At 42.3% G+C, this 25,153-nt stretch overlaps 1 protein-coding gene across 1 annotated transcript in view; it reads right to left on the bottom strand.

Moving 5' to 3' along the window:
- Positions 1–24,217, bottom strand: part of KCNU1 (potassium calcium-activated channel subfamily U member 1) — an 85,519-nt gene extending 61,302 nt beyond the window's left edge. Inside the window, exons 1-15 of the mRNA XM_026657240.1 lie at positions 24,179–24,217; positions 22,981–23,042; positions 19,119–19,203; positions 16,800–16,911; positions 15,198–15,273; positions 14,761–14,836; positions 13,602–13,772; positions 11,874–11,965; positions 10,091–10,201; positions 8,342–8,447; positions 7,819–7,901; positions 6,482–6,551; positions 4,701–4,856; positions 1,052–1,164; positions 350–418 (exon numbers count right to left, since the gene is read on the bottom strand). Coding sequence (XP_026513025.1) covers positions 350–418; positions 1,052–1,164; positions 4,701–4,856; positions 6,482–6,551; positions 7,819–7,901; positions 8,342–8,447; positions 10,091–10,201; positions 11,874–11,965; positions 13,602–13,772; positions 14,761–14,836; positions 15,198–15,273; positions 16,800–16,911; positions 19,119–19,203; positions 22,981–23,042; positions 24,179–24,217 — 1,421 coding nt within the window. The remainder of the gene's footprint in view (positions 1–349; positions 419–1,051; positions 1,165–4,700; positions 4,857–6,481; positions 6,552–7,818; positions 7,902–8,341; positions 8,448–10,090; positions 10,202–11,873; positions 11,966–13,601; positions 13,773–14,760; positions 14,837–15,197; positions 15,274–16,799; positions 16,912–19,118; positions 19,204–22,980; positions 23,043–24,178) is intronic.
- Between the last annotated feature and the right edge of the window lie 936 nt (positions 24,218–25,153).

The raw sequence follows: 25,153 nt of genomic DNA, 5'->3' as shown, positions 1-25,153 counted from the left end.
TTTTTTTTGCTTGGGGCGGCAAAAAACCTAGAGCCGGCCCTGACGGGCAGTCACTTCAGTACAGGAGTGGACAATGAAAACAGAAGTTCATTTGCCGCTTCTGCTGATCATCCTGGAGGTGAAGAGGAAACTAATCATATGGGGTGAAATTCATCCCTTTGCATTTGACCAGCCCAAAGACTAATCTCACATATGTCTTCAAAATAGGGCTGAAGTGGGGTGTATGTTATGCAAAGACCTTGTGCTAGCTGTCTGCCCAGGGACAAATTTCATCCAAAGGGGGCTGTGAATGGTTACTACATAGACAAGTTCTTGTTAAAAGAAATAGATCAGCAGCTTCGCTAGTCACCTGTTTTCATGAACGCCAGATCTGAATTCAATTGCGAGCAGCACAAGGTCCAGCTTCACAAAGCAGAGCCTGGGGAAAGGAAACAGGCCTGAAGTGGATTGGTTAAACTGCATTAAGTCCCTGTGTGAACACTTTTATTCAGAATGAGGCTAGGTCTACACTACCCGCCTGAATCGGCGGGTAGAAATCGACCTCTCGGGGATCGAATTATCGCATCTCGTCGGGACGCGACAATCGATCCCCGAATCGACGCTCTTACTCCACCAGCGGAGGTGGGAGTAAGCGCCGTTGACGGGAAGCCGCAGAGGTTGATTTTGCTGCCGTCCTTACAGCGCGGTAAGTCGGCTGCGATACGTCAAATTCAGCTACGCTATTCGCGTAGCTGAATTTGCGTATCTTAAATCAACCCCCCCCTGTAGTGAAGACCTGCCCTTAGAGTGTCCTTATTCAGCTCATCTTAATTCACTTTGGAAGTGAATTAAGTGAAATCAAATAAAGGCCCTAATAGCTCATCTACACACAGAATTATTCCAGAATAGCTATTCCTAATTAATTCCATGGGTGATGTTCCCGGAATAAGAGCTTCCAACACATGAAGTTAATCAGGAATAGTTAATTCACTTTAAATTTACACCCTACCTTATTCTGGATTGACTTTCAAAAGGGAAGCAGGGAAGTAACAGTGAACTCTGTTCTACCTACCGGCAAACGTCTGGAAAAGTCATGTCCACAAAATCATTGGAGAGCCAATGAGTCATCACTTTGTAGTCATTGCCGTCAAAAACGTTCCTGTGCCGCAGGCCTTTTCTCTTCATCTAAAACAAATAACCATGGCGCAAATGTTGTTTTGCGAAAGAGGCGGTGTAATACTGGGCTGCCTCTGGACACAATTATATATTAGTGCGGCAACCCTGACAGTTACTAGAATTCAGTGACACCCACTGGCTACTGCAGCAGCCACATGAGCAGCACTTAGAATAATGGGCCAAGTTAAACCATAAGTGATCTGAACGCTTCACACTCATACATGAATTGAGGCTGGTTGTTTAGCAGGACTAAAAATGGAGAAAGTCACACAATGACGAAAATATACAAAGAAGTTCCAGAGTCTGATAATTTTGAGCAAAAATTCCTTTACTTTGCAATAACAATTACTCCGTTTACCTATCTATTGTAGGGCTGGTCTTCTCTTAAGAGTTTTAGTGATGTAAGTATGTTGGTTAGGTTTTTTTTTTTTGGTGGCATAGTTATACTGATAAAAGCCATAGTGTAGAGGCAATTATACTGCTATAAAGATGCTTTATATCATTATTGCTTATTTTGGTTCCTCAATTGGAATAAGCAATACCAGTATAGGCTCTTTAAACCAGTATAACTGTGTCCATCCTACAGGCGATGCTGCTTTAACTATACCAGTATAGTTAAAATAACAAAATTTTCTAGTGCAAAGAAGTCCTTAGTGTTTTATACTGCCACTCATCACCGTGGTATCTTAGTGCCTGCCAAGAAAAACAATTAATGAAGCTGTTTGAAAATTCTCTGATGAAAAGGTTTTGTTTTTTGTTTTTAAATGGAAAATGGCTTTGTTGACAAAATGGAAAATTTGGCAAAAAATGCCGATTGTCAAAGACTTTCAGGGTTGCCTAGAACAAAATAAAAAAAAGTTTTTTTTTAATTTTGTTTTTGTTTTTCTGGCAACCAGAAAAACAGAAATTTTGATCGGAAACTAAAAATTTTGCAGGAAAGAAAATTTCCTAACCAGCTTGAACAGTTAATAATAGTTAACTAATATCTTGGGCAATTTATTCCATGGCCATAATTACTGTTTGATAATGGACCGCTTCCTTATATCTAACCTGAATTCCATTGTCACTTGAAAAATCACATATACGATTTTTTCGTGGAAGGAAAAGGCAAAAATAATTTTTTAAAAAGGTGACTAGTAGAAAAGATACCTGTATTACATCCAGGCGCCATGCACTTGACTTACTAGCTTATGTACAGTCCATGTTGCTGCACACTAAAACAATTTATTTTATGTAGACTCCAGATTTTTAAGAGTGGCTACTAACTGTGGGTGCTTCTGTTCTGGGATGCTCGATTAGAGAAACCTTGGGCCTGGTTTTGAGAAGTGCGGAGCACCAAAAATTCCACCGAAGAAAGCAGGAGCTGAAGTGGCTCAGTATGGGGCCAGCCCTATACCAAACAGTGCCCCAGGCGAGGAGCGTCTTCGGCGCCCCACCCCTTCCATTTATTAATCTTTTGAATCCCTTATTTTTTATTGCATTTGTAACCCATTTCACAACTTTGATGTGCAATGTGCATGCATGATTTATCCTTGTCATATAAGGTGATAAATTTGAATGCTAGGACCTGTAAATCTGTATTTATTCATGCCAGATATAAGCAAATAAAAAAACAGTGCTTATACCAGCATACCTAAGGAAACATTTATACCAATACAACAGCATCCCTGCTAGAGGTGTTGTATCTATTTAACTATACTGGGATAATTAAAGTTGAAGAACTAAAGCAGGCCACAGGACGACAATTCTGTTTTTCAACGTGAGATTTCAGAATTTGTTTTTGTTCCACTTTGTAACAAAACGAAAACCTTCTCAACTTTTTGTGAAATTGAATTGTGTCAAAACATCTGTTTTCCAATGCAAAGCATCAGGTTTTCAATGTGGGTCTCTCTTTTTCTCTGGTCAGCAGAGAACCCTGCACATTAGAAACCTTCCCATCAAAACTGTCAAAAATCAATAAATTTTTTCAAAACATTTTGGCTTTGATGACACAGCATATTTTGATGAAAATGTTTAGTCAAAAATCTTCCAACAAGTTTTAGGTACAACTTTTGTATATGAACCAGACCTATATTTATTTCATATTCCATTCACTTAATCAGTATAAGCAAAACCTGTGAATGAAAAGTATCAGAAGTCAGAAATGGTATAATTCTCTTGCCACTGTTCTAATCTAGAATAGAGGAAAATTCAATTAGCATAGAAGCCACTTATGGAAGGCATCTCAAACGGCCACTAGGTGATAGTAAAAACATATCCATTGCAGCACGAGGAAACATCAGGCTTCTCTAAATAACTTAATGCCTGACAATTATTTCTTTTTATTACATCTTCCAGCATTGGCTGTAAGAATTGCGAGCAATTTTGTGTACTGAAAAGTTAATAACTTGTTAATTTTTCTTCTTTAATAGGGACAGATCAGGAGAGTATATTAGTAGGTACTGGCCTTCTGCAAAAGAGTGAATAAGTCCTGTGCACACTTACACCCTCCAAATATAATTTAATTGGGGCTTAAGTGGTTCAGTGGCCTTGTTCTGTCCCTCTGTGTAAAGGCTGAATCTAAGGTTATGTCTACACTGTCTGGCAGCTCAGACTTCAGGGGTATGAATTGCAGTGTGCACCAAAGTGCTGTGCCGTATCTCCCCCATGTGGATGCTGCGGGCACGAACTAAAAGGTTCCTACTTCGCATTAATGTAGTCCTGTTTACCTTTTAGTTCACACCCAAAGTGTGCAATCGGGGGAGTTATACTAGAGCACTTTGGTGCACTCTGCTTTTCATTCCCCTGTTGTCTGAACTGCAGGGCTGTGTATACAAGCCCTAACCTTTGGTCAACACTTAAAACACACAGCTATGGTGCTCAGGGGTATGAAAAATTCACACTCCTAAGCACCATAGCTATACTGATCCTAACCCACAGTGTAGACACAACTAGATCAAAGGAAGAATACGCCCATCAACTTAGTTGCCTTCACTTGGAGAGGAGAATTACCGACAGCAATGGAAAAACCCCTTCCATCATGGCAGGAAGCCTTACTATAGCACGACAGTGGATAGCTACAGGGCTGAATCTGTGCTGCTGTAGTACCCCTGGCGTAGACATAGCCTAACTCTGTAAGAATAAAACAAAGACAGGAAATTAATGTGCACAGAGAGATCCTACACCGTGAGAAGCAGGGTATTAACTACACAGGATGGAAAAGCTACTCCGGGACTGACTCTCACCTCATTTACGTCATCAGTCAGTTCAAATCAGGGGTAATTCCACTGAAGTCAGCAAAGCTACACTGGCTTGAGAGGAGAATCAGGATCCAGACCTTTAACCATGCTGTAAAGCATTATTGCAGACCTGTGGTACTACATTCAAGTGTTACATAAAAATAGCCTATTAGATTATCTAGTCTCCCCTGCCAGATTAAGTCCCAGTTTGAGCAAGATGAGCCTGAAAATACCCAGGCACAGCTTCCACTAAAACGAGGGAGACACACTTGTCAGATAAGATCCTGCAGTGGTCATTCACATTATTTGGACAAGTGAAGGGCTTACCTTGGTACTCTTTTGCCTAATGAACAGGCGTCTTAGGAGTGTGGACAAGCCTGGGACCAAGCAACTCTGTGCTATGAAGCCTAGTTTTAGTTCAGCCAAACAGATGATGCTGTCTCCTCTCCTCCAGTCCCAGTTGGGGATGATTGCCAGGTATACCTGTCTCAGGATAAGATAGTGAAAACAAGTGAGGGTCAAGACAGGCAGGTACATGATGTTCCTATAAAATAAAAACTGCCTTTTCTGTCTCCATTTTTTGATTTTGAAAAAAATAGTTATTGAAATTTTCAAAATAACAATATTCTAAAAATGTTTACAAAACCAGTCATGAAGATTGTGAACAGCTCTAGGCCAAAGTTTTTAAAAGGGGCTAGAGATTTGGGGTGCCACTTGGTTTAGGTGCCCTCCCTGAAAAACCTTAAAGGAGCTAAACCCTTTCTGAAAATCAGGCAGCTTTAAGAGGTCTCACATTGGCCACCAAAACACTGAGGCACCAAAAAAAAAATCACTATTTTTGAAATTCCTGGCCTAGCTCCTATCGTTCTGAAATCTAGCCCGATAGGGATCCCACACCTTGCCATAGTGGATCAGACTAACTGTCCCTCTAGTTGGATCCCCCATATCTTGCTATGACGAATACTTGAAGCTTTGCTGGAGAGCAAAAATAAATCTCTGCCAGCTGAGCAACGTGTCTGATGGGGACAGCACACAATGCAGAGTTACACCCTAAACATGTATTTTTAAAACAAAAAATCTAACAATGCCCCTTTGATGGCCCACAATGTGCACGAGAGAAGAAGATTCCGTTATTATCATTTAGTAACATTAACAGACACACTTGATATGGTAGTAATGGAAGGAGGAAGATCTATGGGGTGAAATCTTGGTCTTATAGAAGTCAATAGGAACTTAAAAAGAACAGGAGTACTTGTGGCACCTTAGAGACTAACAAATTTATTAGAGCATAAGCTTTCGTGGGCTACAGCCCACTTCTTCGGATGCATATAGAGTGAAACATACCATCAGGGGCTCGTTCACCTGCATATCTACCAATGTGATATATGCCATCATGTGCCAGCAATGCCCCTCTGCCATGTACATTGGCCAAACCGGACAGTCTCTATGCAAAAGAATTAATGGACACAAATCTGACATCAGGAATCATAATACTCAAAAACCAGTGGGAGAACACTTTAACCTGTCTGGTCATTCAATGACAGACCTGCGGGTGGCTATCTTAAAACAGATTCAATGTTTGTAATGGCTCAGCCATTCCCAGTCCTTATTCAATCCTGAGTTGATCGTATCTAGTTTGCATATCAATTCCAGCTCAGCAGTCTCTCGTTGGAGTCTGTTTTTGAAGTTTTTCTATCTCCCCTTGTAAGTATTCTCACACTTCTTATCAAACTGTCTGTACTGAGCTATCTTGATTATCACTTCAAAAGTTTTTTTCACTTACTTAATTGGCCTCTCAGAGTTGGTAAGACAACTCCCACCTGTTCATGCTCTCTGTATGTGTGTATATATATATCTCCTCTATATGTTTCACTCTGTATGCATCCGAAGAAGTGGGCTGTAGCCCACGAAAGCTTATGCTCTAATAAATTTGTTAGTCTGTATCCGCAAAAAGAACAGGAGTGCTTGTGGCACCTTAGAGACTAACACGGCTGCTACTCTGAAACCTGAAATAGGAACTTAGTCACTGATTTCAGTGGGGCCAGTCTTTCACCCATGATGAGCAGCACTAAAGGAATAAGATTAGACTGACAAAGCTACTGGGCTACCTTTTTATGAGACTGGATTATCTCTATAATGACTCTTGTCTCTGGATAGTGATTCTTGACAGACAGCGCCCTGCGTGAAAAATATACCTGTTGGTTAATGTGCCTTATCTGGGCAAAATGCCCTCAGGTTTCAAGCCTCACCACAGTGGTTACTGCACAGCATAGCGAGAGGGGAATGGAGACCTGCCAGGGATATGGGATGTCGCAGCTGACCACAGGAGTGGAAGCAGTTGGACATGATGAAATCCAGAGCTGGATCGCATTGCTTTGGATGAATCAGGACAGGGGTGGGGACAACTGCGGGGGACCCTCCAGCGAAACTACAGTCAGTTTCTGATTTTTGTGTGTGCAAAATTGTTATCTGAAAACAAAGATCTAGAATTCTGCAAAGGAATAATTCATATAGTACTTTCCCATTGTGCCTCTCCCACAAATGATGTTTTACAAATGCAACAAATTGATATTTCAACTATAGCGGGGGAAGCACTTCACTCCCCATTGAAATGCAGCCACCTCTGGTGTGAAATGAAAGGGTGCCAGACAATGTTATCAGACAAGAAGTGGAGAACCATACCCAGTGGCATTGGAACAATCATACCCGGGGGGGTGGGTGCTGAAAGCCATTGAACAAAACTGCAAACCCTGTATATGATGAGAACTGCTTGAAGCCAGCGGGTGCTGCCACACCCCCAGCACCCATAGTTCCAGCACCCCTGATCAGATCTGTATCCATTGAGAGCTGCAGGGGGGGATTCCAGGAGGCAGCAAGTATTCTATGATGTATTTGTATTGCAGTAGCACCGAGGAGCCCCAGTCCTGGACCAGGACCCCACTGTGCTAGGTGCTGTACAAACACAAAACGTAAATAATCATCTAGCTTGGAATTTGGGCCGGAACAGTAGTTCTGTAATGATTCTGAGGAGGAGCAACACACCTACTGAATCACCAGCACCAGATAATACAGCATCTACATGCACTCTAAGCATGGTTAGGCTTAGTCAGTACTTGTATGTGAGAGTCCTAGTGTGTGAGAGCTAATGCAATCACTGCCCAAGGGAGGCCACCTGAGACTGTTTCCTCAGGATAAAGGTACCTGTCCCCTTGAGAGCTGCAACAGTATTCATGAGGGTGAGAGAGCAAAAACATCGTCCACTGTGGGGTTTGGGAGGTTAGAGAGCTGTGTGCCTCCTTGGTCCTCTTACACAAAAGGGTTCTGCTTACCCTGTCACAGGTTTCTCAGCAAACACATTCTGCTCCTGCCTGTGTCCGCTCATTGTGTTTGCAGGTGCTAACATCACCCAGATACAGAAAGAGAATGCTGGAGGATCTCACCCTACCTCATGATATTGGAAGTGTCTTCAACATAAGGGTCCGAAGAGCAAGTGTCTGCTAGGATCAGACAAGCATCGGCAGATCCCATCTGTTTCTCAGGAGAGAAAAGCAGACTCAGAGTTTGATTCCACATGAAGTACAATAATCCCCTGTGTTTATCTGACTTATTGTCAAGAATCTCTACTTTCCAATAAATGCTACATTTCTTAGAACCATTTTATTTGCTTATTTTAAGGCCTATTGGTCCCAATTCAGTTTTGTCATTTATTTTCATTTTCCATCTTTCCAAGTCTTAATCCATTAAACTCAAACATTTAGGATTAGATTCTTGTATCCTTCTTCACACTGAGTTGCACCTTACTCTGCAAACTGTTCCATTGAAATACATGGGAGTGCTTGAATAAGGTTCTAATCAATGCTAGTAGTAGCAGAATCTAACCATTTGGCTGGATTGAGCTCAGCTGGAGCCTGGATTTTCAAAACTGTGACTCCTGGAAAGAAAATGGTGGATGGAAAAAGGGGTCTTACCGCAACTCTCTTCAGATCTTCATAGTTCAGTGCAGAGCCATGGAAGAAAGTGGTATAAGCAGAATAGTATTTGAATACAGTTTCCAGCTCTAGACTAGGAAGAGTTCTACATGATCAAAAATTCAGAACAGAAGAAAAAGGCTGATCAGCCCCTAATAACAATGTTCTTGACCTTTCCCCCCCAAAAAAATTTCATGTGTTTTGTGCTGTTGTGGGACACTGGCAGATCAGCAAAGGCACATAATTTAGGTTTTATACAGCCTAAGTGGCATGGAATTTAAAGAAGTACTATTCCACTAAAATGAGTGCAGCCGCACTTTGCAGCATGGTGGTACTGCATGAGAAGCAGAAAGCAAGACTTGCTAAAGCCCTGATCCTGTAATCTGCATCCAGGTGGAACCATGGGTCCGTTTCTCTCCTCCCTGTGCACTTCAGGTCACGTCCTTCCCTTAAACTCAGTTATTTTCCTAACTCATTTCCACACTCTCATTTACTATTACTCCAAATACAAGAGACGGGACCCAACCTTCCCTCGCAGAATAATAGATTTTAAGACCAGAAGGGAAGTTGAGATCATCTAAATCATCCTGTATAACACAAGCCAGAGAATTTCACCCCATTACCCCTGTATTCAGCCCAATAATTTATGTTTGGCTAAGGCCAAGAAAAGCATCCAGTCTTGATTTGAAAACAAGGGATGAAAAATCCACCACTTCCCTTAGTAGTTTGTTCCAGTGGTTAATCACCCTCACTATAAAAAATTATGCCTCATTTCTAATTTGAATGTGTCTGGCTTTAAATTCCAACTACTGGTTCTCATTATGCTTTTCTCCACTAGATTAAAGACCCCTTTAGTACACTGTACTTGCTCCCAATGAAGATATATGTACACTAATCTAATCACCTCTCAATCTTCTTTTTGATAAGATAAACAGATCGAGCTCTTTAAGTCTTTCACTGTAAGGTATTTTTTCCAGTCCTCTAATAATTTTTGTGGCTTTTTTCCACACCCTGTCCAATTCTTCAACATCCCCCGCAAAATGTGGGTGCCAGAACTGCATGCATTACCCCAGCGCCAGTTCCATCAGTGCTCCAGAGTCAAAATCACCTCCTCACTCCCACTCATTTTGCTCAGACTGTAAATGGGAGTCCATTGTGAACCATGCAATACTTAATTTGCACATGGCCAGCCAGAGAGAGATAAATGTCTCCTCCCCCCTGACAGACAGAAGTATATGTATCACCTTTTGGTGACCTGTCTTAACAGACCTAGAGAACATATTTTATTGTATATACATAACTCCTAACATTTTCCATACAAACATGTCTCTGTGATTATGATGAGCAGTGTCACATAGACTTTCACTAGAGAAATTCAATGATATTCTCTGACAATAAGTAGATACCAGACCCTGTAACCCTTATTTACCCCTGTGCTCTCTGCCAGACAGCTCCAAGAGATCCTTGGGTGGGTCATAGAGTGTCATATAGAGTGAGTACAAAATGCAAGATACACTCAAAAAGGAGAACATTTTTATTCTCATTAAACATTTAGCACAGAGAAGATTTTATCATAAAGCTTCCCAAGGTGGGAAGGTCTCACATGACTCTCTGCTCTTATTTCCCATTAATTAGTTACACAATGTGACTTCCCTTGCCCAAAGCCACCAGGCAAGAAAAGTATCCTCTAGCTCCCCCAAACAACTGTGCTTAGGAAGTGACTTTGAAATGTTTAGTGGGAATACTTACTCTCCCAGAAAGACAATCTCAGTGCAAATATCTCCCGTGTCCTGGGCCAGGAAGTTTCTTAAGAAAGCTGTCACACTCTCTAGAGTGATATCACCGCAGACAACAATGTACCTACAGAAAGAGATTCAGAGAACTTTGTGTTATGTTTGAAACCTGTAGAGTGCTTATTATAAGCATGGCATTGTATACAGAGTTCCAAACAGAGTGTGGTCCTGGGTAAATATGGCAACAAAGTTGGAACTCAAGTTGTGTGGAAGCCTTTTTGTTTGTATCTGTAGTTGTGATTGTGATTCTATATATCATGATCCTGTAGGTTAGAAGGGTTATTTTGTAAACAAGGGGGATATATAACCCTTTACAAGTATTCAAATGGTGTAGACACTAAAGGGAAAAAGGACTCATTTAGGAAGGGTTTGGGGGATACCGAAGAGAAGTTTAAGAGGTGACTTAATCAGAGTCTATAGGTGCCTACACAGGGACAAGATATCAGGTAGTAAAGGATTTTTTAGTCAAGTAGACAAAGGCATAACAAAATCCAAATAACTGGAAGTTGAAGCTTGACAATTCTGAACTGGAAATAAGATACACATTTTTAACAGTGAGGGTAATTAATCATTGCAACAATTTACCAAAGGATATAGTGGACTCTCGTCAATTCAAACCTTTAAATCAAGAAGAGATGTCTTTCGGAAACAGATGATCTAGTTCAACCACAGGTTATGGACTTGATACAAGATTACTGGGTAACATTCTATGCCATGCCGGAGGTTGGAGTAGATGATCACACTAGTCCCTTTTAGCATTAAAATCTCTCAGTCTATGAATGTATAACTAGGAGTAATGAGGTAAAATTAAGCCAAAAATAATTTAAAATGAATATCAGGGAGAAAATGTTACAAGTGATTTCTTTAATACAGTGGGATACTCCCCCAAGAAAATGCTGGGAGCTCCATCACTTGAGTCAGTGAAAAACAGAGTTGGTTGACAAACAGGTCAAGGCAAATTAACGGACATATTTCCTTTTATTTTTTAATTAAAAATAAAAAAAACTCAAACTCTGAAAAATGTTGACCTACTGACAACCCCCCACCCCCTCCCCGTTTTGGTTGATATTTTAAAATTTCAATGACATTTTTCGCTGAAATTTGAAAAATGTCAACCGGTTTTACTGAAAAATAGAATGGCCTAAGCACTGAAGAATATACGGGAACAATCCTGCTTTGTTTGAAAGGGATGGGCTAATTGAAATGATAGGACTCGTCTATCTGTAATTTATACTTCCTCTCTTCTTAAGCTATTTCTACACTACAGCCTATATTGGCATAACTTATGGCACTCAGGGGTGTGAATAAACCACCCCCAAGTGACATAAGTTACACTGACATAAGCATTTGTGGGCACAGTGCTATGGTGTCAGGAGAGCTTCTCCCACCGACGTAGCTTCTTCCGCTTGCGGAGGTGGGTTTTTTATGCCAACAGGAGAGCTCTCTCCCTTCATCATAGAGCGTCTTCACCAACGCACTGCAGCAGTGCAGCTGTATGTATAGACATATCCTTAGAAATAAAACGCATCCTGAAGAGAGCTGTTGTCGACTAGATGTGCACTCAGATACTTTGGTGATGAGGGCCAAGATGGATGGGTGGAAAGATAGAAAGTTTCAGACTTTGGCTCAAGTTATTTTGTGAAGATTCATATCACTCCTTATTTCCTCTGCAAAACAAAGAGAAGCTTACTAGTTAGGTTACAGATTAGATCAAAGACAATATAAATAATCACACTTACTTTCTCCCTCTCACTACCTCATACGAATCTCGGTATTGTTGATTGCCACCAACGATATCCACAATTTCAGGGATAAAATTTGCAAACAAGACCTAGAGTGTCAAGAAATACAATCCTGCTTAGAGACATCTCTGCTTTTCCCATTGTCCAAGGGTACTTCTCGTTGCGTCCCCTTGCGGCTGTATCTGGGGATTAGCTCTGTCCATTCTGACACCCATTTCCTTTGGTCGCTCATGCCATGACCCCTCTTGCTCTCTAGAAGCTGCAGTGCTTCCACTTCATGGCTTGGCTCTCTGTTACCCCGGAAAGGGAAAACTGTACAGTGATCTGGCCAAAGTCTCACCAGACCACCTGCCATTCCAGGCAGTCTTCCGATTCAAGACTGTTGCACTTCCCCAGTGGCTAGGAGACCCAGGCCCTCCTTCTGCAGCTTTCTTCTCCACCACCCCTCTGGGTAAACCTTTCTGTCAGGGTCAGAATCCCAGGGATTTTCCTCCCCCTGGGTTTCCTCCTTCTCTTGTCACTAGGCCCAGAGAGTGACTGGTTTTATACAAGCCCCCTGGTTTTATACAAGCCCTCATCGACTGCTGCCCAGATGGGCTCCATCTTCAATTAGTGCTTGTCAGGGAAGCCTAAGTCTCCCCCTAGGTGCAGCCTACTAAGTTAATTAGTCCTCTTCTGAGCCACGTTAACCCCTTCAGGCATGGTGTGGAGTGAACACCCCATCTCACCCACCCATGTTAAATTTCAGACCCTAAATTGTGAGTCATTATAGAAGCTCACAATAAGGCTTGATAGTCCTACAGTCATCATAAAGACTGGGGGAATGCCCATTGGGTACATGTGCGATACAGGAATTTTCTTGCTCGTTTCAGGGATCAGTCTAGCTCAGTATCCTAGCTCTGACACTGGCCAATACAAGCTGCTTCAAAGAGAAGTACAAGAAATCCTGCAGTAGGCAGTTATGAGAGGGGGCAGCTTCTCCACACAGACATACACCCTCCAGATGCCTACTCTAGTGGTGGACAGATGATCTAGAAGATAAGGCATATAACTAGGGGTCAGATGACCTGTGTTCTAGTCCCACCTCACCCATAACCTCCCTATGTGACCTTGAGCAAATCACTTAATCTACCATTATGCCTCAATTCTTCAACTTTAAAATGGGGATAATAGTCCCCTACCTCATAGGGCTGTTGTAGGATTCAGTTCATTAATGATTATGAGGTGATCAGATGCAACAGTGATGAGTGACATATAAATAGATAAGATATTTTTCTAACTCTGATTAGTCAAAGCTTGTGCCCTGAAGCATGAGGGTTAATATATTAAACGCTTGCAATTTTTTTGCTATTAAAATCCTGGGTATCCTTGTTAATAGATAAAGGCCATGAGCTTAGGAGGATTCAAAAAGGGATGGATATATATGATACCTTGTGGCAGTAAGTTCCACCGACTAATTGTTCATTGTTCAGAAAAAAATATTTATTTTTAGCCATTTTATATTTGACACCTTTGGATTTCATTGAATGTCCCCTGCTTCTTGTATGGCGAGAAAGGCAAGTGAATGCAGTTCCCTGCTCTACTGCTAGTCATGCCAACGTCTATCACAGTAGAAATGCTGAACCCTGAGCTTTGGTGTTGGCATTCAAATCAACTAAACATCTTGTCATTGCATTAAACTCCAGAGAACTGGCCACTTGTGGAAAGGAGATAATGGTTTCTTACCAAACCAGCGATGATGAAGAAAATCATGAAAATACGACCCAAGGACGTTTTAGTCACAACATCGCCAAAGCCAACTGTGGACATGGTCACCATTGTCAAGTATAAACAGTCAAAATAGCTCAGGGACTGGGAATTTTGATGGTGGACCCAAGGATCTCCACTATTCTCCACCTGCCAGAATTATAAAAGGGTAGGAAAGGGTTTGAATCCAAGATTTTGGTTCAGGTCCATCTCTAATTAATGAGTGTGTCATGGATACATTTCAGCCCATTCTGAAAGAGTCAATGCTTCTTGGAAAGGTTTGGTTGAGTGGCAAATCTTGCTGCTGTCTCTCTCTCTATTTTCCCATGAATGAAACAAGCACTTTTGTTGCTATAGGATCTGCTGCTTATTTCCTAGCAAGAGTCATAATAATCCTTTGCCATTGACATCCCAGTTGGATGAGTTGCCAGCTGCCCTGTTCCAATATATAAATATATAATAGGGCTTACGTCCCTCACTTTCATCTGCCCCGTGAGCTAGGGTTGGGGAACCTCTTTGCCAGAAAGAACATAAATGAAATGTGCCCTGTTGTAGCTACATCCACATAGCTACCCATGTAACCCCCTGATGCAGACATGCGACAGCAGTGCAAAATGGGGCTTGCCCCAGTGCAGATTAATCTGGTAACACACCCAAGCAAGTTGTATTGGTGTAAATTCTGCTTTGCTCAGGTACAAAACATCTGCATTAGGGATTTGAGCTGATGTCTAAAGGTCCCCTACTCCTTTGGGTGACTAATTTCTGAATCCACCTCACCCTTGTCCCCTGCTAAGGCACAGCTTGCCACTGTGCAGCTAAGAAGAAACTGCTTCCCTGTTTGTCCTATATTCCATTAACGTTGCTACCATCATTTGGGGAGGCGGTGTCCCTACCCTTCCACTGATGTAGGCTGTCTACCCTATGGGGTTATGCTGGCATAGATACGGCTTTGTAGCTATGCTGGTCCAACCTCTGTAGTATAGACAGACCCTTACTGTGGTCTTTCAGACCAATATCTACTTCTGTCCCATCTCTCCCTAGTAAACGTCTACATTCCCCCAGCAAAATGTACAAAGAGAAAATCCCTTAGCACTGTTTTATGGTTATCCAGGAAGGATGTGGAACTAACTGTACATACCAAGTGAATAAATCCTGCAGCTGTGAGCCAGGTGCTGAGAACTGCAGCTAACAATCTGGACAGCTTGATTGAATTACTGAGGATAGGAGGGGGAAAACCTCATTAAAGACATTGCATAAGTTATGTTACAGTTTCAACCGCCTGCATGACTCCATCTGCCTCTTGCAAGAGACCTCCGACTGGGCATAATATTTTTGATTTTCCTTCTTCCTTCTTAATAGATCAGCCAGAGCCACAGAGTTGGATATGGAATAGTTTGCGCAGTTCAGATTCAGGGTCATAGGACAGATGCAATACACAGATCCACATGGAATCCTGGATCAGAATTGTACAGCAGTGTATTACACCCACTTCCTCCATTTCCTAAGCCAGCCAAAATACAGGAGCCAGGAGATAATGATACATGGCAGACATCACTTGACCAGACTTTGACTTACCTCGTCCTGGTGATCTTGAGAAACTGCAATATTTTGGGAAGTTCTAACAATCTGAGTGCTCGCAAAAACCGCAGACCTGCAGGAAAACAGCAAGGAAAAGGACAGAGAAAAGCAATGTCTAGCAACAGGACCGTGTGTGTGTGTGTGTGTGTGTGTGTATGTAAGCACACATGCACACTTATATTTTTGTATAATACAAGCCCTATCTTGAGGGCTTAAGTTGAACTCAAGAGGCACATGGTCCTGGAGCCAAGTTTGATATGACATTGGCTACAGATAAAAACAGAAGGACTGAAGTTCCCATATCTATAAATCCATAGTACATCCACATCTTGAATGCTGCGTGCAGTTCTGGTCATCCCATCTCAAAAAAGATATATTAGAATTGGAAAAGGTACAGAGAAGGGCAACAAAAATATTTAAGGGTATGGAACAGCTTCCATTTGAGAAGAGGTTAAAAAGACTGGGACTGTTCAGCTTGGAAAAGAAACAGCTGAGGGGGGATATGATAGAGGACCTATAAAATCATGAATGGCGTGAAACAAAGTGAATATGGAAGTGTTATTTACCCCTTTACCCAACATAAAAACTAGGGGTCACCTAATGAAATTAATAGGCAGCAGGTTTGAAACAAACAAAATGAAGTATTTATTCACACAACGCACAGTCAACCTGTGGAACTCATTGCCAGGGAATGTTGTGAAGGCCAAAAGTTTATCTGGGTTAAAAAAAGAATTAGATATGTTCATGGAGGATAGGTCCATCCATGGCTATTAGTCAAGATGGTTAGGGATGCAACCCTATGCTCTGGGTGTCTCTAAACCTTCAATCCCAAAAGTTGGTGGTAGGACATATTACTGGAGGTTTCATCACATGACATAATCTTTAATTAAAGATTTCAGAGTAGCAGCTGTGTTAGTCTCTAAGGTGCCACAAATACTCCTGTTCTTTTTGCAGATACAGACTAACAAATTTATTAATTAAAGATTTATCTTTAATTCCTTGAGACTCCAGGACTATCCTGGAGGATTGGCAACCCTATGAAGGCAGGACTGGACGACAGGGGGACTCAATAAATTACTCTGTTCTGTTCATTCCCTCTGAAGCACCTGGCATTGGCCACCGTCAGACAACAGGTTACTGGGCTAGTTGGACCATTGGACTGACCCAATATGTATTGTGAGGCCCTTTGTGAGGCGTAAATGAGGCCCAGGCCTTGAGGATTTCACCACAGAATGGGCACGGAAGTCAGTCCATAGTGGAAGCACTGTATTCTCCCATTTGAATGCCTCGTGGGAGGAACATCTCATCCAGAGGCTCAGATGCTGGATGGGCATGGTTTTAAAAGCTAGACAGACAGATAAGCATGGCTGAAGCAGAACTTAAGTGGTGCATAGGGCTTCTGCCAGTTTTCTTCATGGAGACGGTAGGGGCTGCTTTTACCCTTAGGGCCTTATTCTGCCCCCACTCACACAACAGCAGTTTCCATAGTGCAGAAAAGTCAAGATAAGAAGACACCTTCACCTCTGCGAAGTAAAATAATCCTGGGAACAAGACGTGAAATAACAATAATGGGGAACTAGATCTCCAAGTCCAACTTACCAAGCCAGTTCCTCTTTAAATAGAAGGCAACACAAATTGGAGGGATGGTGAAGAAATCCACGATAGAGTTGAGCTCGAGCCAGAATCTCAGCTTGTTGTTTGCTGCCATGAACTACAGAAAACAGGCAAAGTCAAAGAGCATGAGGACGGTATGAGCCTGAAGCACATCAGAGCAGAAATTAGGCTTCTTTTGCAGAATGCAGCTAGCTCCGCTCTCTCTCTCTCCACCCTGTGGGCACCCAATGAACGTTTCCCAGTGTTTTAAAGTTGGACAGCTTGCAGCAACTTAATCCCTAGTCAGGGCCGGCTCTACTGTTTTTGCCGCCCCAAGCAGCGCGCCGAATTGCCACCGCACACGGCGGGGGCAGTCCATGTGCCGTTAGGGCGGCATGCGCGTTTCCGCGGCGGCAGCAATTCGTCAGCAGCTTCTGTCTTCAGCCGGAAGACAGAAGCCGCCGAATTGCCGCCGCGGGCAGCTGAACATAGCAGCTGCTGCCGAATTGCCATCACCGTGGAAATGCACGTGCTGCCCGAACGGCACACGGACAGCCCCCGCCGTGTGCGGCGGCAATTCGGCGCCCTGCTTGGGGGGGCAAAAACACACGGACTGCCGCCCCTTGCAGATTGCTGCCCCAAGCACCTGCTTGGAATGCTGGTGCCTGGAGCCGGCCCTGTCCCTAGTATAGCTGAACTGCACTGACTTCAGTGGAGAATGGAATTACAACAGGAGGATTTGATCCATCATCTCACAGTCATAGTGATGAACTCCCTATCTCCACTGACATCTAGTTACCCATCTTTTTTTTCCTCATGGAATCTAAGTGCCGATGACACTGAACTAGAAAATCCAATGTTTGGCAAAACCCACAGCCGTCATTACCCAAATCTGTCATAAGGAAAAACGTATTTTCTAAAAACTTTGCCAGCGTTCTAATGCCAAAAACTAAGGGCATTTCACATCAGTGCAGTCAATGGTATTTTAACAAATGCACACTATGATCCACTCCATGCAAGGGAGAATGGAGGTGAAATCTAGCTAATTGACTAGATGGTTTGAGGATTAGGGTCGAGGAACACATTGTTCACAGTGGGAGCTGCAGAAGGGTTTAAGAATTTATCAGGCTGAGGGAAAAAAGAGATTAAAAAACAGAAAGACAGAAAATTCTTATGAGCCTTGGTAACATTTGTACCCAGGGCCGGCTTTAGCAAGTGAGGGGCCCGACTCGTGGGGCTTGCACTCACCGGCCGGCGCTCCGAGTCTTCGGCGACACTTCGGATTGCCGCGCTCCGGCCGGGGTAAGCGGGGCTGCGGGACTTGCCGGGCTCCGGCTGCGGGAGCGGGTCCGCGGGGCTTGCTGCGCTCTGGCCGGGGGATGGGGCTGTGGGGCTTTCTGCGCTCTGGCTGGGCGCGGAGCCCTCTTAGGCGCGGGGCCCAATTCGGGGATTTGTACTTTGGCTACAAAAGCTAAGCTAAGGCAATCAGATCTCATGCTTCAGAGCACAGACATTGCTGTCAGGACAGGAAGGAAGTTTCTTTAATGAACAGTCAGTCTACCGCATTAAGAAATGATTCACTTTTTTCTGAAACATCAGGTTTTGCTCACTGCCACCAATGGTTGGAACCAGTATGGCAAATCCTATGTTCCTAATTAGCAGCAACATGGTTCACAAAGGGGATACATCTATCTCAGTACTGATATGGCCCCTCCCCATCACCATGGTACCTGAGCCTCACAAACTCTAACGACACTTAGTTTGCAACACACGTGGAGGTAGGGAAGTATTTTTATCCTCATCTTACAGATCAGTGAAATGACTTGCCTAAGCTCACTGCGGGAGTCTGCGGCAAAGTTAAGAATTGAACCCAGATCCTGATACCCAGTACAGTAACATAACAGTCAGACCATCATTCCACCATAGTTGTTAACGCTGGGGAGAGATTCTGATAACCTTGCTCATGGCAAATAATGCCTTACTTCGCTATTTTGGTTAGTATGGAGTAATGTCACATACTATGTCATACTATGTGATGAAGGATATCAAAACCTAGCCCTTTGTAATGATGCCCCTGGACTGGTATTAGGACATATTCCCTCTTGCTATCAGAAATGTCCAGTCTCGTTTACATATTGGAATTTGAGACATGATTCTGATCTCATGCCAGTTCCATACTGGTGTAATCCCATTGATTTCAGTTGAGTTAATTCCTGCTTCATATTGTGGTGAGAGGAGAAATATTCCTTTCATGTTCCTCCATGCTGTTAAATTATTTCCAAGTACTTATTATTTTAACTCAGCTTGATTGTAAAGTGCCCTTACCCGTAATCCGAAATAGAAGAGGAAGAATGCATTGAAGCTCATATCTATAGAAAGGGTGTGGTCTGTGAAGTAGTGCTCTACAGGGCTAAGGGAGGAAAAATCATCATCATTTGCATTGACATTGCTCTTTTCACGCAAGAATCTCCAAATGCTTGACTAACTAATTTATTAAACTCTTGCAAGATGCCTATGAATTAGGGATTATTCCTCCATATTTTTGATGATTCACAGCCTGATCCAAAGCATATTAAAGCCAATAAGTCTTTCCATTCACCTCAGTGGGCTTTGGATCAGAACCAAAATGAGACACAGGGGGGTTAAGTGATTTGCCCAAGTTCACACATGAAATCAGTGGCAGAGCTGGGAATGGGACCCAAAATTTGGAGTCCCCTAATCTAATCCATACTCATCTGTAGTGCCACCATGTAAGAGAGGCACTGGCAGAGTCTAACACAAACAAAGTTGAAATGCGTGTGTACCTGCATGATGTCATTGTCCCATTTACACATTTAGGTACTGATCCAACATCCATTATAGACAATACAGAAACCTGCAATGGCCATTGATCTGGCTTTTATTTTGGTTGTGGAATTTTCCCAAACCATAGGTTAAGAACACACCAAGCAATTTAAAACTTTATACATCCCAACTCACTGAGAAAGCAAAGTAATATCAGGTTTGCATTAACATTAGTGAGTTAGATTAAATTGTTTTTTTGAATCAGGCAAATCTATTGGACATCTTAATTTTCATATATTTACCATAGCATTTTATTAGACACTTATTTGTAGGGTATGTCTACATTGCAAGCAAAGGTGTGACTGTGTCATGGGTAGGCATACCTGTGCTAGCTTTAATCTAGCTAGTGCAGATAACAGGAGTTGTGAAGACATGGAAGCACAGGCTTCAGCGTGGGCTAGCAAACCAAGTACATACCCTGGCTCCTCGGCAGACTTGAATTTAGGCAGCTAGCCTGGACTGAAGCCTGAACTGCCAGTTGTTACCCACTCTAACTAGCTTAAAGCTAGCCAGGGGTATGCCTATGCATGATGCAATCACACCTTCACATGCAGTATAGACATGCCCCAAGCATGAAATCATAGCCCCATTGAAGTCAATGGGAAAGCTGCCATTGACTTCAGTGGGGCCAGGATTTCACCCTGAGAGAGCACTAGATTCTCACACCTGCTATCTCTGGCATGCCGCCTATGCCAGAGTTGGCTGTGAGGGCTGCCTTAGGAGCTGGCTGTGCGCCAGCTGAAGACTCTTCCATGTTGGGGGCATTCTTAGCTGGAGAGATCTGGCCAGCTAACCCGGCCTTATAGGTCAACCAGTGTAAAACTTACTCTTATTTATATCCTATTCTCTCCATGAGAAAGTATACTAAGTACTTGTTTGTTTCTTGAAAATAAACTCTTTTCCCTCTGTAGCTACTCCTAACTGTTTGGCAGGTTTCTGATGTCTTGGGATTAAACACAATATTGGATTGCACTTGATGTATAATTCTGCTTCTGAGGTTTACCCTTGCTGTTTGAACTCACTTCAGTTTGTTCCAAAGCTTTTATATTTTATTTATTTTGTTTTAACATTCTATTTTATTTTCCCAGTGTTGTGCAGCAGTCTAAATAAAGTGTTGAGAAAAGAAACACTGCTGTGGCATATTAAATTGATCACAAGGCTTTACATACTAATATATTTTTTACCCCTGAGCACTTCCTGTAAGATATATGTATTTGGGTGAAGATTGCTGGAGGCCACAGTAGGTTTCCTACTCAGTCTAGTTATTTTATTTCTGTCAAATTGTTTACAAAGGTCAGATTTTCAAAAAGACCTCAACTCCCATTTGGGCACCAAAATAAGAGGCCAGATTTTCAAAAGAGTTCAACACATTGGGTCCTGAGCTCTGTTGAAAATCTGGCCATAAGTGTCAGAATGTGAGCTACTGAGTGCTGAGCTCCTTTGAAAATCTGGCCTCAATTGTGGGTGTTGAGCACATGGAGATCCGGCCCTAAGATTGTTTGGAAAAAAATTAGGTCCACGAGGGGAAAAGAAAAAAGAATTCAGTTTAAGGAAATTTGAGCAGAAGAATGTTCATGGGATGTTTTCCTTTTCTGGTTACATTATATAATTCGGTGAGTGTATTTATACTGGAATTACAGTGTAATTACATTTTAGTTATGCTTTCTTGCACCTCTAATTATTACTAAATTTGCAAAACTGGAAGTTTAACTATATGACTGAGTGGGTGATTATAGTGTAAATACAATATAATGTATAATTCTTGCATCTGAAGAAGTGAGGTTCTTACCCACGAAAGCTTATGCTCCCAATACTTCTGTTAGTCTTAAAGGTGCCACAGGACCCTCTGTTGCTTTTTACAGATTCAGACTAACACGGCTACCCCTCTGATACTTAATATAATGAATGTTCCTGAAAGCTAAAAATCCACATATTAAGTATGAAATCAAAGAGATGATAAAATGTAATTCTGTAATGTAGTTAACTTCTGGTGACATGAATAAGTGGTAATTAGTTATTGTAACTACAGTGTAACTACAATATAATTACAAACATTTAATTTTAAAGTATAGCCCATTTTCTTTCCCTTTTGCCCAGGAACATCAAGAGCTCTGTTGTGTGAGTCTTCTTTAGAACAATAACCTTCTCATTGGTCAGTTTCAATGGGATAACTCAAAGAGGATATTATCACTACCTGACTTTTTAGACCAGAGCATGTCACAAAGAACACAATTACATTTCTACACTGTCTTGTCCTCAGAACAGCAACTGCATGTAAACATAGTCCCTTCTTTCTCAACATCAGATCTGTTGATTTTTATGGACACAAATGGGATTCACTCTTATTAGCAATTCCAATCAAATGCAGCTGTGCAGAAACTAGATGGATTCTATTCTGCCTGATGCATCATCAGTAGACTAATCAGCTATCTTCTTTATTGCTGTGGATGATGTGAGAAGCAGCTGGATTTTGTCAGCTTGATATTGACTTTGCTGCACCAGCAGTTGGAAAAAAAAGATCATTTAACTCTTAATTGGAGCCAACTTGATTTGGAGTTTGCTATAAGAGAATCTATTATCTATCTAGTTATTTATACGCCCTCTTCTCACCTTAGCATCTGAGCAGTTCACAGGTGTTAATAAATTTATTCTTACAACAACCCTGTGAGGCAGGGAAATATCACTATCCCTGTTTTTCAGCAAGGGAACTAAGGCAGAGAGAGTTTCAGGGTCAGAGGTTAAAAAATGCTCCGTCCCCAGAAACGAGGTCAGATGATCAGAAGTGATTTCCAGAAGCCCAGGTGGGAGCTCCAGGATGCTGAGCACCATACTTTGGAGAATCTGGCCACTTTACTTAGGTGTAGGGTGACCAGACAGCAAGTGTAAAAAATCAGGACAGGAATGGGGGGTAATAGGTGCCTATATAGGGAGGAAAATATCGGGACTGTCCCTATAAAATCGGGACATCTGGTCACCCTACTTAGGTGGGAACTGATTTGAAAATCTGGCCCTAAGTGACTCAGCAAAGGCCACAAAGGGAGTCTTTGGCAGACTTGACAATTGAACCCAGGACTCCTGGGTCCCATTTTTGGATTTTAACTATAAGGCCACTTCCTCCCTAAAATAAGGCTGTCATTTCCAAATCAGCCTAAGGGAGTTAGGCATCCAACTCCCATTGAAATTCAACAGGAGCTGGGTATGCAACTCTATTAGGCTCCTTTTGCCTGTGTTTGTAGACACAAGACCACCCTTTAAGAACATATATCATTTTGGGCTTCTACAGCTTGTTCCCATGTATAAGGAAGCAATAAACATTGTGGATAAATGCCTAGATTCTACTTACAAGGCACAGTTGATAAAGTAAATGATGAGGGATCCAATACTCAGTAGGAACACCAGTATCACCTAAAAACATAGGCATCAAGCAGGAGATGTCATGTTACTTGCCTGTCTGAAACTGACATAGATTCCAGAAACACGTCTAGAGCATCCCCTGTGGAATTTATCTGTGACTTTGGAGAGAAAGTCAGGAAACAAATAATCAGTTATCTGAGCTCTGTGATAAAGGTGGGAAATGGGTTTTAATTTAGATCAGTCACAACAGATTTTCAGATGTTGTTAATCGACATAGCTGCAGTAAAGTCTAATGTATTATGCCAATTTACCAATATTTAATACACGGAGGAAGGTCAGATAAGTAAGGCAATAAGTTCTGATGACAAGTGGCAGTAATTTGACCCAGCACTTGGGGAAATGAAGGGTGACTGTTGATGGATCTTCTTCCCAGTACTATATGGTCCAGGTTTGTGCCTGATTTTGTCTAGTTCATAATGTTTATTTGACTTAAATTGTAAGCATCCTGGGAGGGAGATGTGTTTTCTTTTATGATTATGTAAAGCAGTATGCACATCTACGCAGCACTCTGCAATAAAGTCCCAGGTACATCTAGGGATCTGTGTACATTAAAAAACTGGGTAGATGCAAGTTTCTCTGTGTATTAATTTGGAATAACTTTTAGACCACTTCATTTACAGGCATTTCTTCTGCAGTCATCATCGTCTGCATTAGTGAACAGAGATCATTACCCTTTGGAAGGTCTTTGATGGAAGGAGAAGGTACTTTCAGTCTAGTGGAGTGACATTAAATAAATAAATAAATTGCTGTCATAGTTGGCCCCTGTACTGGCAGTCTCAGTTAACGGGGCAAGCACCCAATGGGTCATGAGGTCTGAGTCCCTTTGATTATCCACAGGATTGACTGTGCAACCTGACCCAGCAATCTGCCTTCATCCTGACCTGGAGTGACCCCAGGGTTGTGAATATCTACCATTTCATTTTGCGTTCCTTCTGCTTAGGGAGACTTTTCAGATTCCTCTCCCAGCCCAATCATGTCTGGTTAGAGGAACAGGGTGAATTGTTGTGTGTGGTTGGCTGGAGCACCACCAATGGGCTTTCACTTTGCTACAAAAGTCTCAGAAAACTTGTTCAACTGGCCTTATCATCCCTAGCAGGGGATGAAACCCTGCCAACCAATCCACTTACCAGCACACGACCCACACATGTTTGAGCTGACAGCATCATCTCCACTGACTCCAGGAAGGCTCCTTTCCAGCGAATTGAAATTTGCCTCGTTTTGGGCAGCCACTGAGCATGTTGTTTATGCTCCCCCTAAGAGTGACACAAATAGTTTGGGACCCTAGGAAGTACCAGAGTTTACATGGCTTGCTAGGATCATGAAAGCCACTGAATGGGATCCTGCAACATGCATCCAGTACAATACACCAGACTAGAAAGAAAACTTATATGGTGCCTAGTCTGCAGCTCTCCCAGGTTAGCTAACGGGAAGAATTCCCTTGGATGAGGTGGCAGGAGCTGTCCTGAGCTTCACTTTGCTAGAAGTCATGCTGGTCAGGTGTGACAGAATCCCACTGTCACATCACAACAGCATATAGGTTAGTTTCTCTGCCACGTGGTAGTCACATGACCGCATAGTCAATTAATAACTGTTTGGAGTCTAATGAAAACAAATTGTCAGAAGAAAATCAAACCCCCACAAACCACCCCCACAACACACAAACCCAAACCCACAAATATTCACCTGAGCGCAAACACACAGAACACATACACACAAATACTCATATGCACACACACTATTCTGAAAAGAAAGCAGTGAAAGTATTCTTCCTGCAAACAGCCACGTAGGTTTATCACCGTCAATAAGCCGTATAACTGCACAACTTAAATGTGAGTAAACAGTATTCCAGAGTAATCAAACTTCATGATTCAAGATATCAGTTGACTGTCTGCAGGGAATGGAAAAGACATTTTACCCCCATGCATAGCACTGTGCATTTGACCAGATCCATTATGCTAGGTTTGCTAGCCTTTCTGTTTGGGTCACTGTTTGGGATAGGATACAGGACTGCCTGGACCAGTGGCCTGTCTGATGATGGAGTATTTTATGCTCTCATGGATGACATATGTCAACAACCCTTATGTTATGGCCCTTTGTAACCT

Source organism: Terrapene carolina, unplaced genomic scaffold (genome assembly GCF_002925995.2).
Source record: "Terrapene carolina triunguis isolate 2854851 unplaced genomic scaffold, T_m_triunguis-2.0 Scaffold53, whole genome shotgun sequence".
Lineage (NCBI taxonomy): Eukaryota > Metazoa > Chordata > Testudines > Emydidae > Terrapene > Terrapene triunguis.
This window is presented reverse-complemented; position numbering and strand designations above follow the sequence as displayed.